The sequence below is a fragment of the Camelina sativa genome, chromosome 14 (genome assembly GCF_000633955.1).
Source record: "Camelina sativa cultivar DH55 chromosome 14, Cs, whole genome shotgun sequence".
In the NCBI taxonomy this organism is placed as follows: Eukaryota; Viridiplantae; Streptophyta; class Magnoliopsida; order Brassicales; family Brassicaceae; genus Camelina; species Camelina sativa.
Genome location: NC_025698.1, coordinates 28,890,376 through 28,906,250, shown reverse-complemented (window position 1 = coordinate 28,906,250; position 15,875 = coordinate 28,890,376). Strand labels below are relative to the sequence as shown.

Genomic DNA, 15,875 nt, shown 5'->3' with positions numbered 1-15,875 from the left:
TTTAAGTGTTTAAGGAAATGAAAGAATGTGAGGAGGTTAGAATCGAGTTTAACTCTATATAAAGAGACTAAGAGGACAAAAATACAAGGGTGGAGCGTCCATACCATTCAAATTTTGAATTGGGAATCGTTGACTCACTTTTGCTGCCACTCGATCCCACCACTCGACCCCACGTGGTCGAGTGCTTGACTAAAATTTGAATTTCGAATATTTCTCTCCCTCCACTCGATCGTGCAAGAGAAATTGAAACTGAGTGGGCTTGGGCTTCCATGTCACTCGATCGAGTACCTCCCGTGGGCTGGTCGAGTGGCCTTAAAAATCAATTTCTACAAGTCTAATTCTTCTCAAATCCACTTGTAAACCCATGTGAAAACCTTCCCCAAACAAACATAAAAGAAAAAGATCAAAACTACAAGGAAATTTAAACTATGTACAAGGATACCTTAGGGACTTCCTCCGTAGTGAGCTTGTTTAAAGTCTCCAAGCTTGACTTTTGGTGCCTTTTCAGGCTTGGTTTGGAGACCAAGGAGGTGATGAGATCCTCCCTGGTTCAACTTGATCACCATGAAGCTGATTCTTGATCACTTCATCCAGAAAACTTAAACCTTGTCTCCTCTTAAGCTTGAACCTTGGTCTTGCTTTCTTCAAAGAACTCATGTTGAATTGCACTTGAAGATCCTTCACCAGATCAGTCAATTCTTGAACTGTACTCTTGAGGTTTTGAACTGATTCCAGCTATGGCTAAGAATGGTCTTCCAAGGATAATAGGATCATCAGGCTCCTGTTTCATATCAATGATGATGAAGTCAGTTGGTATCCTTGCCTCACCTATCTTCATTGGAAAGCTTTCCAGTTTACCCATCACATCCCTTCTAGAGCCATCAACAAGACTAATGTAGAGGTCGCTTGGCTTGAACTCCTCATATCCTAGCTTTTGTGCTATTGAGAAGGGCATAACATTCACAGAAGCTCCAAGGTCACATAAACACTTGTTGAAGTGCATATAGTTCAGTGAACATGGCAGGTTGAATGGGCCTGGATCTTCAAGCTTGGTTGGAACAACAGTTGTTCCCATGTCCTCTAGATCCTTCTTGGCTTGATTCTTGGCCTTCTGCTTTGATATGTTAAGTAACATGCCCTTATAGAGTAGATATGGTTCATAATGCTCCAAAGTTGGTCCTCTGTCTTCTTTCTTATCCTCAACAGTCATTTCATGTTGAATGGCCATCAGTTCCTGCTTCTCAACCTTTTCCTTGAGTTTCCTAATCATTTGATCCTTGAAACGTCCTGGGAATGGCATAGGTGGTTTGTATGCTGGAGGAGTGTACTTGGTAGGTTTATTAAACTCGGTGAGTTCTACTCGACCAGTGACTCGATCATGCACTCGATCGTGTGCTGAGTCGAGTGCACTTTCGAGTGCCTTCTCTGCTTGATCTTATGCTTCATTATGAGCTGAAACTTGTTGAATATCCTCCCCATCTTGATTTTCACTGTCCCCAGTGACTTTCTCCTCAGTAACAAAGATAGCCTTGGCAGTGAACTCTCTTGGGTTTTGAATTGCTTTTCCAGATAGTTGATTAGTCTTTGGAGGTGAATGAGAAGCCATATTGCTCTCCATGAATTTAACCTTTGAGTTAAGGCTTTCAAACTTGATGTTCAGGTCATTATAAGTGGAGTCTATCCTCTGGTTGATTTCAGCAAGCTTCTTTGAGGTCTCCATCTGGCCAGTGGCTTGGTTAAGCAACAGCTGTTGCATTAATGTTCTTAAGTCATGTTCATGGGCTTGGGTGGTCTGAAACCCTGGTGGGGGACACATTTGACCCTGGTAACCTTAGTTTTGTTGTTTAGGCACATATGTGTTATGCTGCTGAGGTTGTTGAGGAGGGTAGACTTGATCTTAAGGATTTGCTACATTGGTGCTCTTGTAGGAGAGGTTGTTGTTTTTGAACTGATTATAACCTTTGAAGCCTCCTTGGTTCTGCATATAGCAAATCTCAGCAAATTCATTCTCCCCATCTTGAGCTGAAGTCTCTTCTTCACCAAGAAAATGGATATTCTTTTGTTGGCTGAGTAGAATCTTGTCCAACTTCTCATGAACAACCTTCAAATCCTTCTTATACTTCTCATCATGATCAGAAGTGATAAATCTCACAGTTCTGTCATAGTCCTCATTGTAGTTCCCATCAGATTGTGCCAAGTTTTCCACTAGCTCCCATCTTTCTTCTACATTATTGTTGAGGAAATTTCCATTAGAGGATGTATCCAATAGCATTCTGATTTTTGGTAAGACTCCTCTATATAGTGTGGAGAGTAGAGACTCATTGCTAAACCCATGATGTGGACATTGTGTTGTGTAGCCTTTGAATATCTCCCATGCTTCACAAAATGTCTCATTGTTCTTCTGAACAAAACCAAAAATCTCATTCCTCAACGTTGCAGTTCTAGCATTAGAGAAGAATTTAGCTAGAAAGGCCTTCTTACAAGCATCCCATATAGTAATAGCACCAGTTGGTAGTGTCTTCTCCCATAGGTGTGCTTTGTCTCCAAGTGAGAAGGGAAACAATTTGAGTTTGAAGCCATCCTCACTAACACCATTAATCTTGGTGAGACCACAAAGCCTGTCAAATTCATCCAAATGATCTAAAGGATCCTCCATTGATAGACCATGAAATTTTTTTGCCTGAATCATTGTGATTAGCCCACTTTTAAATTCGAAATTGTTGTGGGCTACTACAGGAGGTACTATGCCAGCTCTCTGGTTGTGTGTATTTGGAGCATCTCCTGCACCAATGTGCCTTGTCTTTTGATCTTGGTTGTTTTGTTGATCCATCAACAACTGTTCTTCCTGTTCCTGAAGGATTCTGGTTTTATGTTGCCTCAAGTCATTTGGTAAGCGGTTGATATGATCAAGGTACCTCTGAAGGTTCTGGCTTCCATTGGATCTAGTGTGCATCAACTGACTTGATCACTAGCTCGAACTGACACTCGGCCGAGCACAGGCTCGAGTTGAAGACTGAGTTGGACTGAGACGAGAAGACTGACTGAATCTGGGTTGGTTGCTTGATCACACACTCGATCGTGCAGACAGTCGAGTGCTGGGTCGAGTTGGTACCTGAGATTCAAAACAACCAAGCAGATGAAAAAGCTAATCAGTAGAACAATAGAACTTAATCTTAAACTTGTGTAAACCCTGAATGTCACAAATAATTACTCAAATGGCAACGGCGCCAAATTGAAACTAATCTTTTTAGGTGTGTGTGGTGATGAAGATGATACTTATGCAATGAATGTATGCAAACATGCAGACAGAGACATAGGCAGTGATGAAGATGAATGATCAGGTGGAATGCAAGAGGTTTCAATTACTCTTATGTTGTTGTAATATAAGAGATGTCAATCCATAATGAGTAAGATGCAAGCAATCAGGATGTGAACACTTATCTAAGTCAAGCCAAGTATGAAAATGGTTTTATTCTAGCAACCTAATGATAATGATGAAATGCAAAATGTAAAATTACTAAGATAAGTGACTAAATGCAAAGTAAACAGTGTAAATAAAGTAGAAATGATACTAACAAGAGCAGGAACTACACTAATGCAAGACAGTAAATGCAACATGATTAAACAAGGGTGAATGCAATGAAACAGGAATGAAACTAGAAAGCTGCAGAACAAGAACTCTAGAGGGAGCTCGAGCAAGCATTCGATCGTTTACTCGATCGAGTACCAGGTCGAGTGGGTTGAAACGAAGAACAGAAACAAAATCAGCAGTCAAAACAGAACAAAATGAAAGCAAATCAAACAGGAAGCGAATAACAATAATCAAATAGAGAAATCAATAAACAAAGTAGGTCCTATGGATGGATTCATGGGCTGAACTCAAGATATAATTACCTATACTGATCAACAAACCTCAATCAACAAAGAGCTATCTCTAGACAATGATCTTCGAATACTTGTTAATCTATTCCCATGAAAATAACAATCAGGTTTAAACACTCCTAGACCTAGTTCTCACTAGCTAAGACATATATAAACAGGCATTAAAGATCCAGATCATCAATGTCAAAAATCACCTTAAACATCCAATCTCTCATGTTAAGTATGATAATCTCTAGCATTAGGCTTATCTAACAACTTAGACATTGGTGTGATGCTAAGAAGCTTAAAATCTATCCTTACCCTCTCAGATATAAGAACAGCATAGAGCATATCTAATCTAGAAGAGATATTTAAACAATCAATCTTGATCAGTCTAAGCAACCATAACTCTTATCCAGCCTTATCCATCCCTAAGATCCTAACACACTATTCATAATCACTAAACATTATGAACAAAATCATAAACTCAGAAATTAATGAAACTTGCATGATTAGAAAGATAAGACAGAGATCTACAATATTGAACAAGGAAGCAAACTCAAATTCTTAATACTTAGAAAGTTATGAAACCAACAATTATCAAAAATCTAGAGAAAATACAATAAAAAGTGGTTGATGATCTAAGCAAAAAGTAGAAATTCCCAAAAGGGTAAAAACTAGGTTTCTCAGATATTTTCTCCGCCCCCCTTTTTCGGCCATAGAGTACAATGGGTTTATATAGGAGGGAAAGGAAACCCCTAAAATGGCTAGAAGACAAAATATAGAGGCGGCTCGGTCAACTCGACCATATGCATAGTCGATTGCATGGTCGAGTGACCTCTTATTCTGCTTCTTCCAATCGGTCGAGTCCCTCTGCTCACACGGTCAAGTTTCTGGTCGAGTGTGGTGGTCGAGTGACTTCCGGACCTTGGTTCTCTTATGCTCTAGCTCCTTTGTCTGCTTCACTTGATGGCTCCACTCTCCTTCAGCACTTCTCCATGCTCCTTTGGGTCCTAAATCACTTGATTATGCAAGAAATAGTGCAATGCAATGCAAACCTACTCTAATGCATAAACGTTCCTAAAATTACTCAATAATGGCTAAACAAGCTAGTAAATCATGCAAAAGGTGTAAATAAACTAAGGTAAAACAAGGTGAAATATATGAACATCACACAATGAGCAGGGCCAAAAGATTGATGCAGAAGGCAATGTGATTGCTGAAATCGTTGTCGAGACGAACAGGCCGATGGTGTCGATCGATGCCACCTGGGTGTCGATCGACACCACCTTCCAGCAGACGGACGTGGAGCTGCCAACCACGACAACAACCTAGTTCGAAGACAGGATCAAAACCGGGATTTGATCCGGACCATTGTAGACTTCAACAGAGCTGATCTTATGTATGGAAACCTCTCTGCAATTGTTCCACCTCCATTCCCAAGGAATGATTTTGAGCTTAAACCCGCATACTTCCAGCTGGTTAGGCAGAGACCTTTCTCAAACCTGTCAAATGAGAGACCTCTGGATCATATTAAGCATTTTGAAATCTTGTGAGCAGTATCAAGGCCATTGGGGTGACTTAAGACTACATCTACTGCAAACTTTTTCCATACTCACTTGCAGGAGAAGCATCTCAATGGTTGAAGCAGTTGCCACCTGGTTCATTGACAAATTGGCAAGACATCAAGGTGGCTTTCCTGAACTATTTCTATGATGATGCAATGTCTAATGAGCTGAGAGTCAAGTTGTGCTCCTTCAAGCAAAGACCAGATGAAGCTTTCAAGGCAGCTTGGGTGAGATTCAAGGCTTATCAGAGGGATCGTCCACACCATGGTTTCTCAAGAGTTCAATTGCTGAGTATTTTCTTCAGAGGGTGTGATTGGGAGTATCAGTTAGCTTTGGATGCTACAAGCCATGGAAGTTTTAAGACAAGGTATCCAGAAGAAGCTGGGAATTTGATTGAGAATCTGGCCTCAAGCAATAGCACTAAGAGAGCTGATGCTGAAAGGAAGAGACTACATGGAGGATTTGATGCAAACCAGCTAGCTTCAGTCAATGCTAAGCTTGATTCAGTTCACAATCTCCTGGTTGGTAAGAAATCAGTTCACTTTGCTGCTGAAGTTGAAACTTTTGAATCAGGACCTGAACAAGGGAATGAAGAAGAGGGAGTCAACTATGTCTATGGAAATCAAGGTCAGCAGTTTGGAAATCAGCAAGGCAGCAGGTCTTACATTGGTAACAGCCAGCGCAGTAACTTTCAAAGCCATTCTTCTGGTTTCACACCCAAGTCTAACTATCAGAAGTAACAACAAAGCAGTGGGTACACAAGGACTTATGGCAATAACTCATATCAGTCTCCTCCTCCAAAGACAGCAGAAAGTAGTAAGATGGAAGCTATGCTTGAGCAGCTTTTGCAAGGTCAGGAGCAAATGACAGTGACCTTCAATGGAAAGCTTGACAATGTCTACACTGAGCTTAATGGGAAATTTGAAGCTTTGAACATTCATGTCAAGAAGTTGGAGAGTGAGGTTGAACAAACCGTTGGATCCGTCAAGAGGCAAGAGGCATTTCTCCCTGGGAGAACTGAATCAAATCCCAAGCATTTATGCAACGCAATGACTTTGAGAAGTGGTAAACAACTCCATCCTATACCCCAAAAGATTCAAAATGATAATATACAGGAGTTGATTGATGAAGAAGACAACAAGGATGTTTCTGTTGAGCCAGTGTCGACCGACAATACTAAGCATCGGTCGACACCCTTACCACCCAAAGCTTCGGAAAAAACCCCAGAAGATGGCATCGACCGACACCACCTGGGTGGAGGTCAACACCAACCACGAACAGAGACTCTGAATGCCACATCTTCCACTCCAGTTGCTGAGAGAGTATACAAACCCAAGGTTCCTTTCCCCAAGAATCCAAAAAAGTCCAAACAAGAGCTGGATGATGCTAAATGCAAAGCAATGATGGACAAGCTTATTGTTGAGTTACCTTTGATTGATGCTGTTAGGACTTCTCCAATGCTAAGGAGATATGTCAAGAGAATTGTAACCACGGATTTGAATGTTGAGCAAGGAGTCATGATGATATCAACTCAAGTCAGTGCTATTATCCAAAATAAGATCCCATAAAAGCTTCCTGATCCAGGTAGTTTTGTTCTTGATTGCACTATCTTCACTGACAGATTCGCTAGATCTTTGTGTGATCTTGGTTCTAGTGTCAACTTAATGCTAAGATCACACTAATCCTTGTGGATCGGTCAATTCGTATTCCTGATGGTGTTCTTGAGAATGTTCCAATTAAGATTGGTGAATGCTTGATACCAACTGATTTTGTGGTACTCAAGTATGAAGAAGAACCTAAGGACACTCTTATCCTTGGAAGATCGTTCTTGACCACTGCTGGAGCTATAATTGATGTCAAGAAGGGGCAAATTGGGCTTAATATTGGTGATCTACTAATGCGTTTTGATATGGACAAATTGGTCAAGAGGCCAACCATTGATGGTCAGACATTCTATGTAGACACCTTGCGTAATCTTGCTGAAGAGGTATTCAAGGAGCTGCATCCTGAAGACCCACTAGAGAGAGCATTGGTTGCTCCTGTTGAAGAGGTTGAGCATCTAGATGACATTGCTGCTGGGTATGTCAAGTTTCTTGATGCTAATGACCAAGTGAAGAAGTTGGTTGCACAAGAGAAATTGGTTAGTACTTCTTCACAAGCTGAGAAATCTTCAGATTGGAGTTTTGAGAAATCTCCAAAGCTTGATCTCAAGCCACTTCCTGATGGTTTAAGGTATGCACTTTTGGGTGAAAATTCTTCTTATCCTGTTATTGTTAATGCTACTCTAAACAACGCAGAGCTCACTTTACTGCTAAGCAAGTTGTGCAAATTTCGCAAAGCTCTTGGCTATTCTCTTGATGATATTGCAGGAATTTCTCCAGACTTGTGTATGCATAGGATTCATCTTGAGGAAGGAGCTAAGACAATTATTGAGCATCAGAGGAGGCTGAATCCAAATTTGCAAGATGTTGTTAAGAAGGAGATCATGAAATTGCTGAATGTCGGTATTATCTATCCGATTTCTGATAGCAACTAGGTGAGTCTGGTGCATGTTGTTCCTAAGAAGGGCAGTGTAACAGTAGTGAAGAATGATAAGAATGAGCTGATACCAACAAGAACAATTATTGGCCATCGGATGTGCATAGACTACATGAAGCTGAGTGCTGCAACCCAAAAAGATCACTTTCCGCTGCCCTTCATTGACCAAATGCTTGAGCGGTTAGCCAATCATCAATACTACTGCTTTTTGGATGGCTATTCCGGGTTCTTTCAAATTCTGATTCATCTTGATGATCAAGAGAATACCACTTTCACTTGCCCATATGGTACATTTGCTTACCGAAGGATGCCTTTTGGTCTCTATAATGCTCCTGCGACATTTCAGAGATGCATGATGTCTATCTTTACTGATATGATTGAAGATTATATGGAGGTATTCATGGATGATTTTTCAGTTTATGGGTCTTCATTCAAGAATTGTTTATGCAATTTATGCAAGGTGTTGGCAAGGTGTGAAGAAAAGCATTTAGTGCTTAATTGGGAGAAATGTCACTTTATGGTTAGAGATGGCATAGTACTTGCTCATAGGGTTTTAGAGGCTGGAATAGAGGTTGACCGCGCAAAGATAGAGGTGATGACAGGCCTTCAATTGCCATAGAATGTGAAGGCAGTGAGGATTTTTCTTGGGCATGCAGGGTTCTATAGGCGATTAATTAAGGATTTCAGCAAGATAGCTAGACCACTTTCTGCTCTTCTGTGTAAGGATGTCAAGTTTTAATTCACTAATGAATGTCGCATAGCCTTTGAAAGGATTAATCAAGAGCTTGTGAGTGCTCCTATTGTTCAGCCACCAGATTAGGATCTACCGTTTGAGGTTATGTGTGATGCTAGTGACTTTGCAGTGGGAGCGGTGCTGGGACAGAGAAGAGACAAGAAACTTCATGCGATCTATTATGCAAGCAGAACACTTGATGATGCACAAAGAAACTATACAACAACAGAGAAGGAGTTGTTGGCGGTTGTGTTTGCTTTTGAAAAGTTTCGGTCTTATCTAGTTGGTTCAAAAGTCATTGTTCATACTGATCATGTTGCTTTAAAGTATTTGATGCAGAAGAAGGATGCAAAGCCTAGACTTTTGAGATGGATTCTTCTTCTACAAGGGTTTGATATTGAAGTGAGGGATAAGAAAGGAGTTGAGAATGGTGTTGCTGATCACTTGTCCAAGATTAGAATTGATGATGATGTCCCAATACACGACTATTTGCCTGAAGAACATGTTTATTTTGTGGATACAGGGTTTTTGACTGATGAAACAAAGTGTCTGCTCTCGGATACAGATGGTGTCGATCGACACCATACTAGCATCGATCGACACCCATGTTTCACCGAGACAGATTGGTCATATGATGGAGATTTAGCTGTTGTGGCTAGCTCCAATCAACCCTGGTATGCTGATATAGCCAATTATCTTGCTGCAGAGGTAGAACCAGACAAATTCACCGGTTATAACAAGAAGAGGTTCTTGAGAGAGCTTAGACGATACTATTGGAATGAACCTTACTTGTATAAGCATTGCAGTGATGGAGTTTACAGAAGATGTTTAGCAGAAACTGAGGTACCAAACGTTTTGTTTCATTGTCATGGATCCGACTATGCCGACCATTTTGCTACATTCAAGACAGTTTCAAAAGTTCTCCAAGCAGGCTTTTGGTGGCCAACGATGTTCAAAGACGCTCATGAGTTTGTCTCAAGATGTGATGCCTGTCAGTGGAAGGGTCAAATCAGTTAACGGCATGAGATGCCACAAAACTTTATTCTTGAGGTTGAAGTGTTTGATTGTTGGGGCATTGACTTTATGGGACTGTTTCCATCTTCTTACAAGAACAACTACATCCTGGTTGCTATTGATTATGTCTCAAATTGGGTTGAAGCGATTGCATGTCCGAAGAATGATTCTGCTATGGTTCTTAAGCTGTTTAAGACCATTATCTTCCCTAGGTTTGGAGTGCCTCAAATTGTTATCAGTGATGGAGGTAAGCACTTTATTAATAAAGTGTTTGACAAGTTACTGAAAAAGTATGGGGTTCAACATAGAGTGGCCACTCCATATCACCATCAGACTAGTGGGCAAGTAGACAGATTAAAGAGATTCTTGAGAAAACAGTTGGTGTTACAAGGAAAGATTGGGCTATGAAGCTTAATGATGCACTATGGGCTTATAGAACTGCTTATAAAACACCACTTGGCACCACACCTTTCCTTCTGCTTTACGGGAAAGCATGTCATCTTCCAGTAGAGTTAGAACACAAGGCAACCTGGACAGTTAAGTTGATGAATTTTGATGCCAAGACAGCTTCAGAGAGAAGGTTAGTGTAGTTGAATGAGTTGGATGAACTGCGATTTCATGCATTTGAGAATTCCAAGCTGTACAAGGAGAGAACCAAGGCTTATCATGATATGCAAGTTACGGCCAGAAACACCCATTAGTGATGAGTGTCGATCGACACTGAAATGGTGTCGGTCAACACCAATTGGTAACCCGAGAACTGTTCAAATTTTTCTTACATTTTTTCATAATTTTTGTTTCTTTTTGCTTTCCTCTTACTTGAAAACACTGAGGACATTGTTGTTTAAGTCTGGGGGAGGTTAGTACTAACTACTAACATAGTTTTTGTGTTTAGTGTGTCAAAACCGTATTTTTGTTTTTATTGAGTCAAATTTTTCAAAATTCTGTTGGGGACTGTGATTTTTCTTTTTAGTGTTTTGCCTTCGCTGAATAATGCTGCAGATTGAATCCACAAATCCGACTAATGAAAAATCCAATGGCTGACCAGTAAACCAGAAACATCCAAATTTCCAACGGAATCCATAAAAGCATGAGGTAATTTCTGCACTTTTCTCTTTAACTCATCAAGGAGATCAATGCTCATAGAGCTTGACTCCTTGTTCATACCTGACAAGTAAGATTTCAAAAGAAAATGGTACTCTTCTCCCTTACTCAAGTTTAAAAGATTATCCCTTAGAGCTTTGTTTAAAAAAAAAATAGAGAGAATAAAAGAATCAAATGATCACACAAATCTTGGAAGCGAGGGATAGGTAAATTACCGATGATCCCATTATTCACCTACACCTTTGAATCAGAAAAAAAGAATTCAGTAAAAAAAAAACAGAAAAGCAAAGCTAAATGGGAGATAAAAATAGAATAAGTCTGGGGGATAGAAAGAGTACCACATGTTGTACAAGTTATATCTTGCTTGTTATGGTATAGTACGGGAATGAGTCTAGAAGGTTCTTGACATTGATCAAATTGATGAGACCCACCGATGAAGGCTTAATGGAGGAAGTAGTGGAATTTGGATTGAATTTGGGATGCTACAAATATCAACGGAGAAGTACATGGTGGTTCGATTTGGATTTTTCTGCTAAGCATATGGATTATGGTTTGAATGATCATGGCTTTACCTTAGAAAGAAAATGAGTTTCTGTGTTTTCAAACCTCTTTCACAGGTCTAAGTTTCTATTTTGCTTGAGGGCAAGCAAGGGCTAAGTCTGGGGGAGTTGATATATCATGGCTTTTACGGTTTTTAACCATGATATAAGTGTGCTTTTTGAGTCTTTTGATTTGTTTTCTAGGATGTTTTAGAGTCTTAACAGGTTTTCTAGGATTTTGGCACGGATAGAGCGAAATGGAGCAATTTGGTTCATTTTGGAACATTTAACCGGAGAAAATCAATTTGAAGTCTGATCATACGAGAAGCATCAACCGACATTATATGAGCATCGGTCGACACAAGTGCAATCCGACTAAAGTCTTCAAAAATTGGAAGTTTTACAAACTTTGCCCAAAGTTTTCCACAATTGCAACACAAGTCCCTCACGTGTTTAAGGATATATATATTGTTTTTGGGTTTTAAAAACCCTTAAGTTTTATTCTAGCAAGTTTTATTTTCTGTAACCCTGTGAGATTTTGAGAGCTTTTGGGAGAGAGAGATCTGAACTGCTTTGTAGAGAAGAATTCATAAACTCCCTCTTTACTCTTTTAGTTTCAATTGCTTTATTCAGAATGATGATTTTTGTTTCATTGAATATGTCTGAGTAGTTTGCTTGTTAGGTTCATGGTTTTTCATAGGGTTTTTATGATTTATTAAATCTATGATTTTTAGGGTTCATTATCTTTATGATCTTCATCTTTGGTTATTCTTCACATTAATTTTTGATTGATCACCTAGAATTAATAACATAGGAAAATAAATTAATATGAAAATATAATTGTTTTCCTGATTAAACCATTGATGAGCAAAATTACTTTTAACAAAGATATTTGATTTAGTAATTTTGTGAACAATTCTAAACCTGATTTTAAAGCTGATTTTTAACCTAGAATTTTACAAAGAGATTTTGATTTTCTAGTTTTAAATTTAGATAATATTTGCAGTGAGAACTGATTTATTTTACAAAAGAGTTTAGAGTTCTAGATCTGATTTTAATTGCTTGAACCTTAATTAATTTATTAATTTAATATTTCATAATTATCTGAGAAATTCCCTAGGCCTAACCTTTTGATCTTCTGAATTAACAACACTTTTATTTAATATTCAGCATTGCTTTTCAATAATTAAACCAACCTGTTTAGCGTAATAATAAAACTCCATAATTTATTGTGTTTGATCTAGAGTCTCTGTGGAATTGATCCCTAAGTATTACAGTGATCTCTTGTTTGAGAGAGTAGCTCTAGGGATTAATTTGAGCATATCAAACTCTACCAAATTTAGGTGATCTGCCCATTGGCCACCCCAATCCAACACGCACATCCTCAGCAAATCCTCCAATGTCTGGATCGTCCTCTCTGACTGTCCATCTGTCTGGGGATGATAAGTTGTACTCTTATGCACCTTAGTGCCCATCTCTGCCTGAAATGCCCTCCAGAACACCGAAGTGAACTTAGAATCCCTATCAGACACAATACTCGTTGGCATCCCATGCAACCTGACTATCTTCCTCACTTATTTCTTAGCTAAGACCGCTGTTCCATTTGTCTTCTTAATGGCCAGAAAATGTGCCGACTTAGTCAACTGGTCCACAATGACCCAAATAGCATCAAAGGTCCAAGACACTGGCAATCCCACCACGAAGTCCATCGTGATCATATCCCACTTCCACTCTGGAATGGGAAAACTCTTCAGTAACCCACCTGGAACCTGATGTTCAGCCTACACTAGCTGGAAAACATCGCACCTCGCGACACAACTAGCTACATCCTTCTTCATCCCGACCCAATGATAGTACCTCTTGAGATCACAGTACATATTAGTCACTCCTGGATGAATAGAGAACTTGCTCGTATGAGCCTCCCTCAAGATCTCCTGTCTCATCTCCTCGTCCTTGGGCACACAAATCCGCCCATGCACCAAAATAGTATCATTAGCCGAAACTTGATACTCAGAACCAACATCCTTTGAGGCATTCACCAGCCCCAAATTTTTCACATGTGCCAACCGCACTCTATTCAAAAGATCTGCTCTATCAGCCGCCTCCAAACCCAACCGTTCTTGTGAAACCGCACACAAACTCAACGCACTGATCTCTCCTATCAGAGACTCCATATCCAGCTCCTGAGCCGAAGCTGCCCTCTTCCGACTCAGAGCATCAGCAACCAAATTAGCCTTACCAGGGTGATAGGCTATCTCCAAATCATAATCCGCCACCAGCTCCATCCATCGCCTCTGTGTCAAGTTCAGCTCGGGCCGAGTGAATATGTACTTCAGGCTCTTATGATCTGTAAACACATGTACCTTTGCACCATAAATATAAGATCTCCAAATCTTCAGAGCAAAAACTACATCAGCCATCTCCAAATCATGAGTAGGATAGTTGTCCCCATGCTGCATTAACACACACCCCAAACAACCTCTGGATGCATCTGTACAAACCACATAGGGTTCTCCCTGCTCAGGCAAAGTCAATACTGGCGTAGTAGTCAACATTACCTTCAGGCTTGCAAAGCCCTCCTCACACTCCTGTGACCAAACAAAATGAACATCCTTCCCCGTCAACTTAGTCATAGAACGTGCCTTGCTTGCAAATCCCTGCACAAACCTCTGTAGTAACCCGCCAACCCAAGGAAACCCCTGATCTCAGTGGTATTTTGCGGTCTAGGCCAATCCCTGATAGCCTGAATCTTCTCCGGATCTACAGAAACCCTCTCTACTGAAACAATATGACCCAGAAAACCCATCTCACGCTGCCAAAAACTGCACTTGCTCAACTTAGCAAACAACTTCTGCTCCCGCAGCTTCTCCAGAACTGCCCTCAAATGCACTGCATGCTCCTTTGGACTCTTAGAAAATACCAGGATGTCGTTGATGAAAATGACGACAAACACGTCCAGAAACTTCTGAAACATGTTGTTCATCAATCTCATAAACGCTGCTGGCGCCTTAGTCAAACCAAACGGCATCACCGCAAACTCATAATGCCCATATCTCGTCCTGAAAGCAGTCTTCCTCACATCTGCCTCATCTATCGGAATCTGGTGATAACCCGACGCCAGATCTATCTTGGAAAACCAAGTAGCACCTCTCAACTGATCCAACAACTCATCGATCCTGGGAAGAGGGTACTTGTTCTTCATAGTGACCAGGTTCAAACCCCTGTAATCAATACACAAACGGAAACTCTCATCCTTCTTCTTAACAAATAACACCGTCTCTTCCCACGGTGATACACTAAGACGGATGAATCCCTTGCTCAACAGATCCTCCAACTGTTTTTTCAGCACTGCCATCTCTGCTGGAGCCATCCTGTAAGGAGCCTTGGATAATGGTGTTGTACCTGGTTCCAATTCAATCGTAAAAGGATCAGACCGAGATGGTGGTAACCCCTGCAATGAATGGAACACGTCCTGAAACTCCTCAACAACCTGAATACCATTAACCGTAGACTGCCCTACTGACCCTGGCATCGATATAGTAACCAAATAAGCCTCACGGTCCTTTTCGATCATCTTCCCAGCCTGCATGGCCGAGATCATGAGACTCCCCGAAGTCGGTCTAATCCCCTAAAAAACCAACTTCCATCCTGGACTCTCAAACTCCACTCTACCTTGATGGCAATCCAGATGAACCATATGCCGATGTAACCAATTCATCCCGAGAATAACATCATACAACTCCACTGGACTGATAAGAAAATCTGTTGGCCACGACTCTCCCGCGATCTGAATATCAACTCTTCTAGCTCATCCAATGACCCTCAGAAACTTGCCTCCCGCAACTCTGACAACTCCTGTACGTTCTCCAGAATCTCCTCTAAAATCAGCACTCTCTGCACACTCCAGAGTAATGAAGCTATGAGTAGCTCCAGAATCAAATATAACATGGGACTTAAATCCTCCCACCAACAAGGTCCCTACACAAACCCCATGTGTTGAGAACCTAACAATTAATCACAGGCAAAAACATAAAATCTGAACCTACAGAAATTCACAAAGTTTAAGTACCAGAAATTATACCTATGATCGCCCCGGAACTGGTTCCACAAGTCTCGACCGTCGTGTACACCCGTGGCGCTTGCTCAATCCGTGCTACCTGTTGCACTCCATGCTACACCACATGTTGCACCGCTGCAACTGCCATCTGCTTCAACTTAGGACACTTGATCTTGATGTGCCTAAGCTCCCTACAATGATATCATACACGAACCGCTGTCGTCAGAGCACTCCTCTGGGGACAGCTAGCTACCTTGTGATCCATGCTTCCACATTCAAAACACCCTACACACTCGGCCTCTGCATCCCACTTCCTCTTGGTTCCCTGCGCAGGCTTACCGCCCTTGCTAGAACCACCATGATGATGAGCCTTCCTAGGCTGCACCGCTGGACTAACTGTCACTGCCTGTGCCCGGATATCCTCATCAATATTTGTTGCAGTCTCAACCAGCTCTGCATGC

General features: G+C 40.9%; 1 protein-coding gene across 1 annotated transcript; it reads right to left on the bottom strand.

Annotated features, from left to right (window-relative positions):
- LOC104744099 lies at positions 689–1,300 on the bottom strand. Its single transcript, XM_010465121.1, has one exon. The coding sequence runs from the start codon at positions 1,298–1,300 to the stop codon at positions 689–691; it is 612 nt and encodes a 203-aa protein (XP_010463423.1).

Coding starts and splice junctions, on each gene's coding strand:
- LOC104744099 (XM_010465121.1), bottom strand. CDS start 1,300: ATGCCATTCCCAGGACGTTTCAAGGATCAAATGATTAGGAAACTCAAG.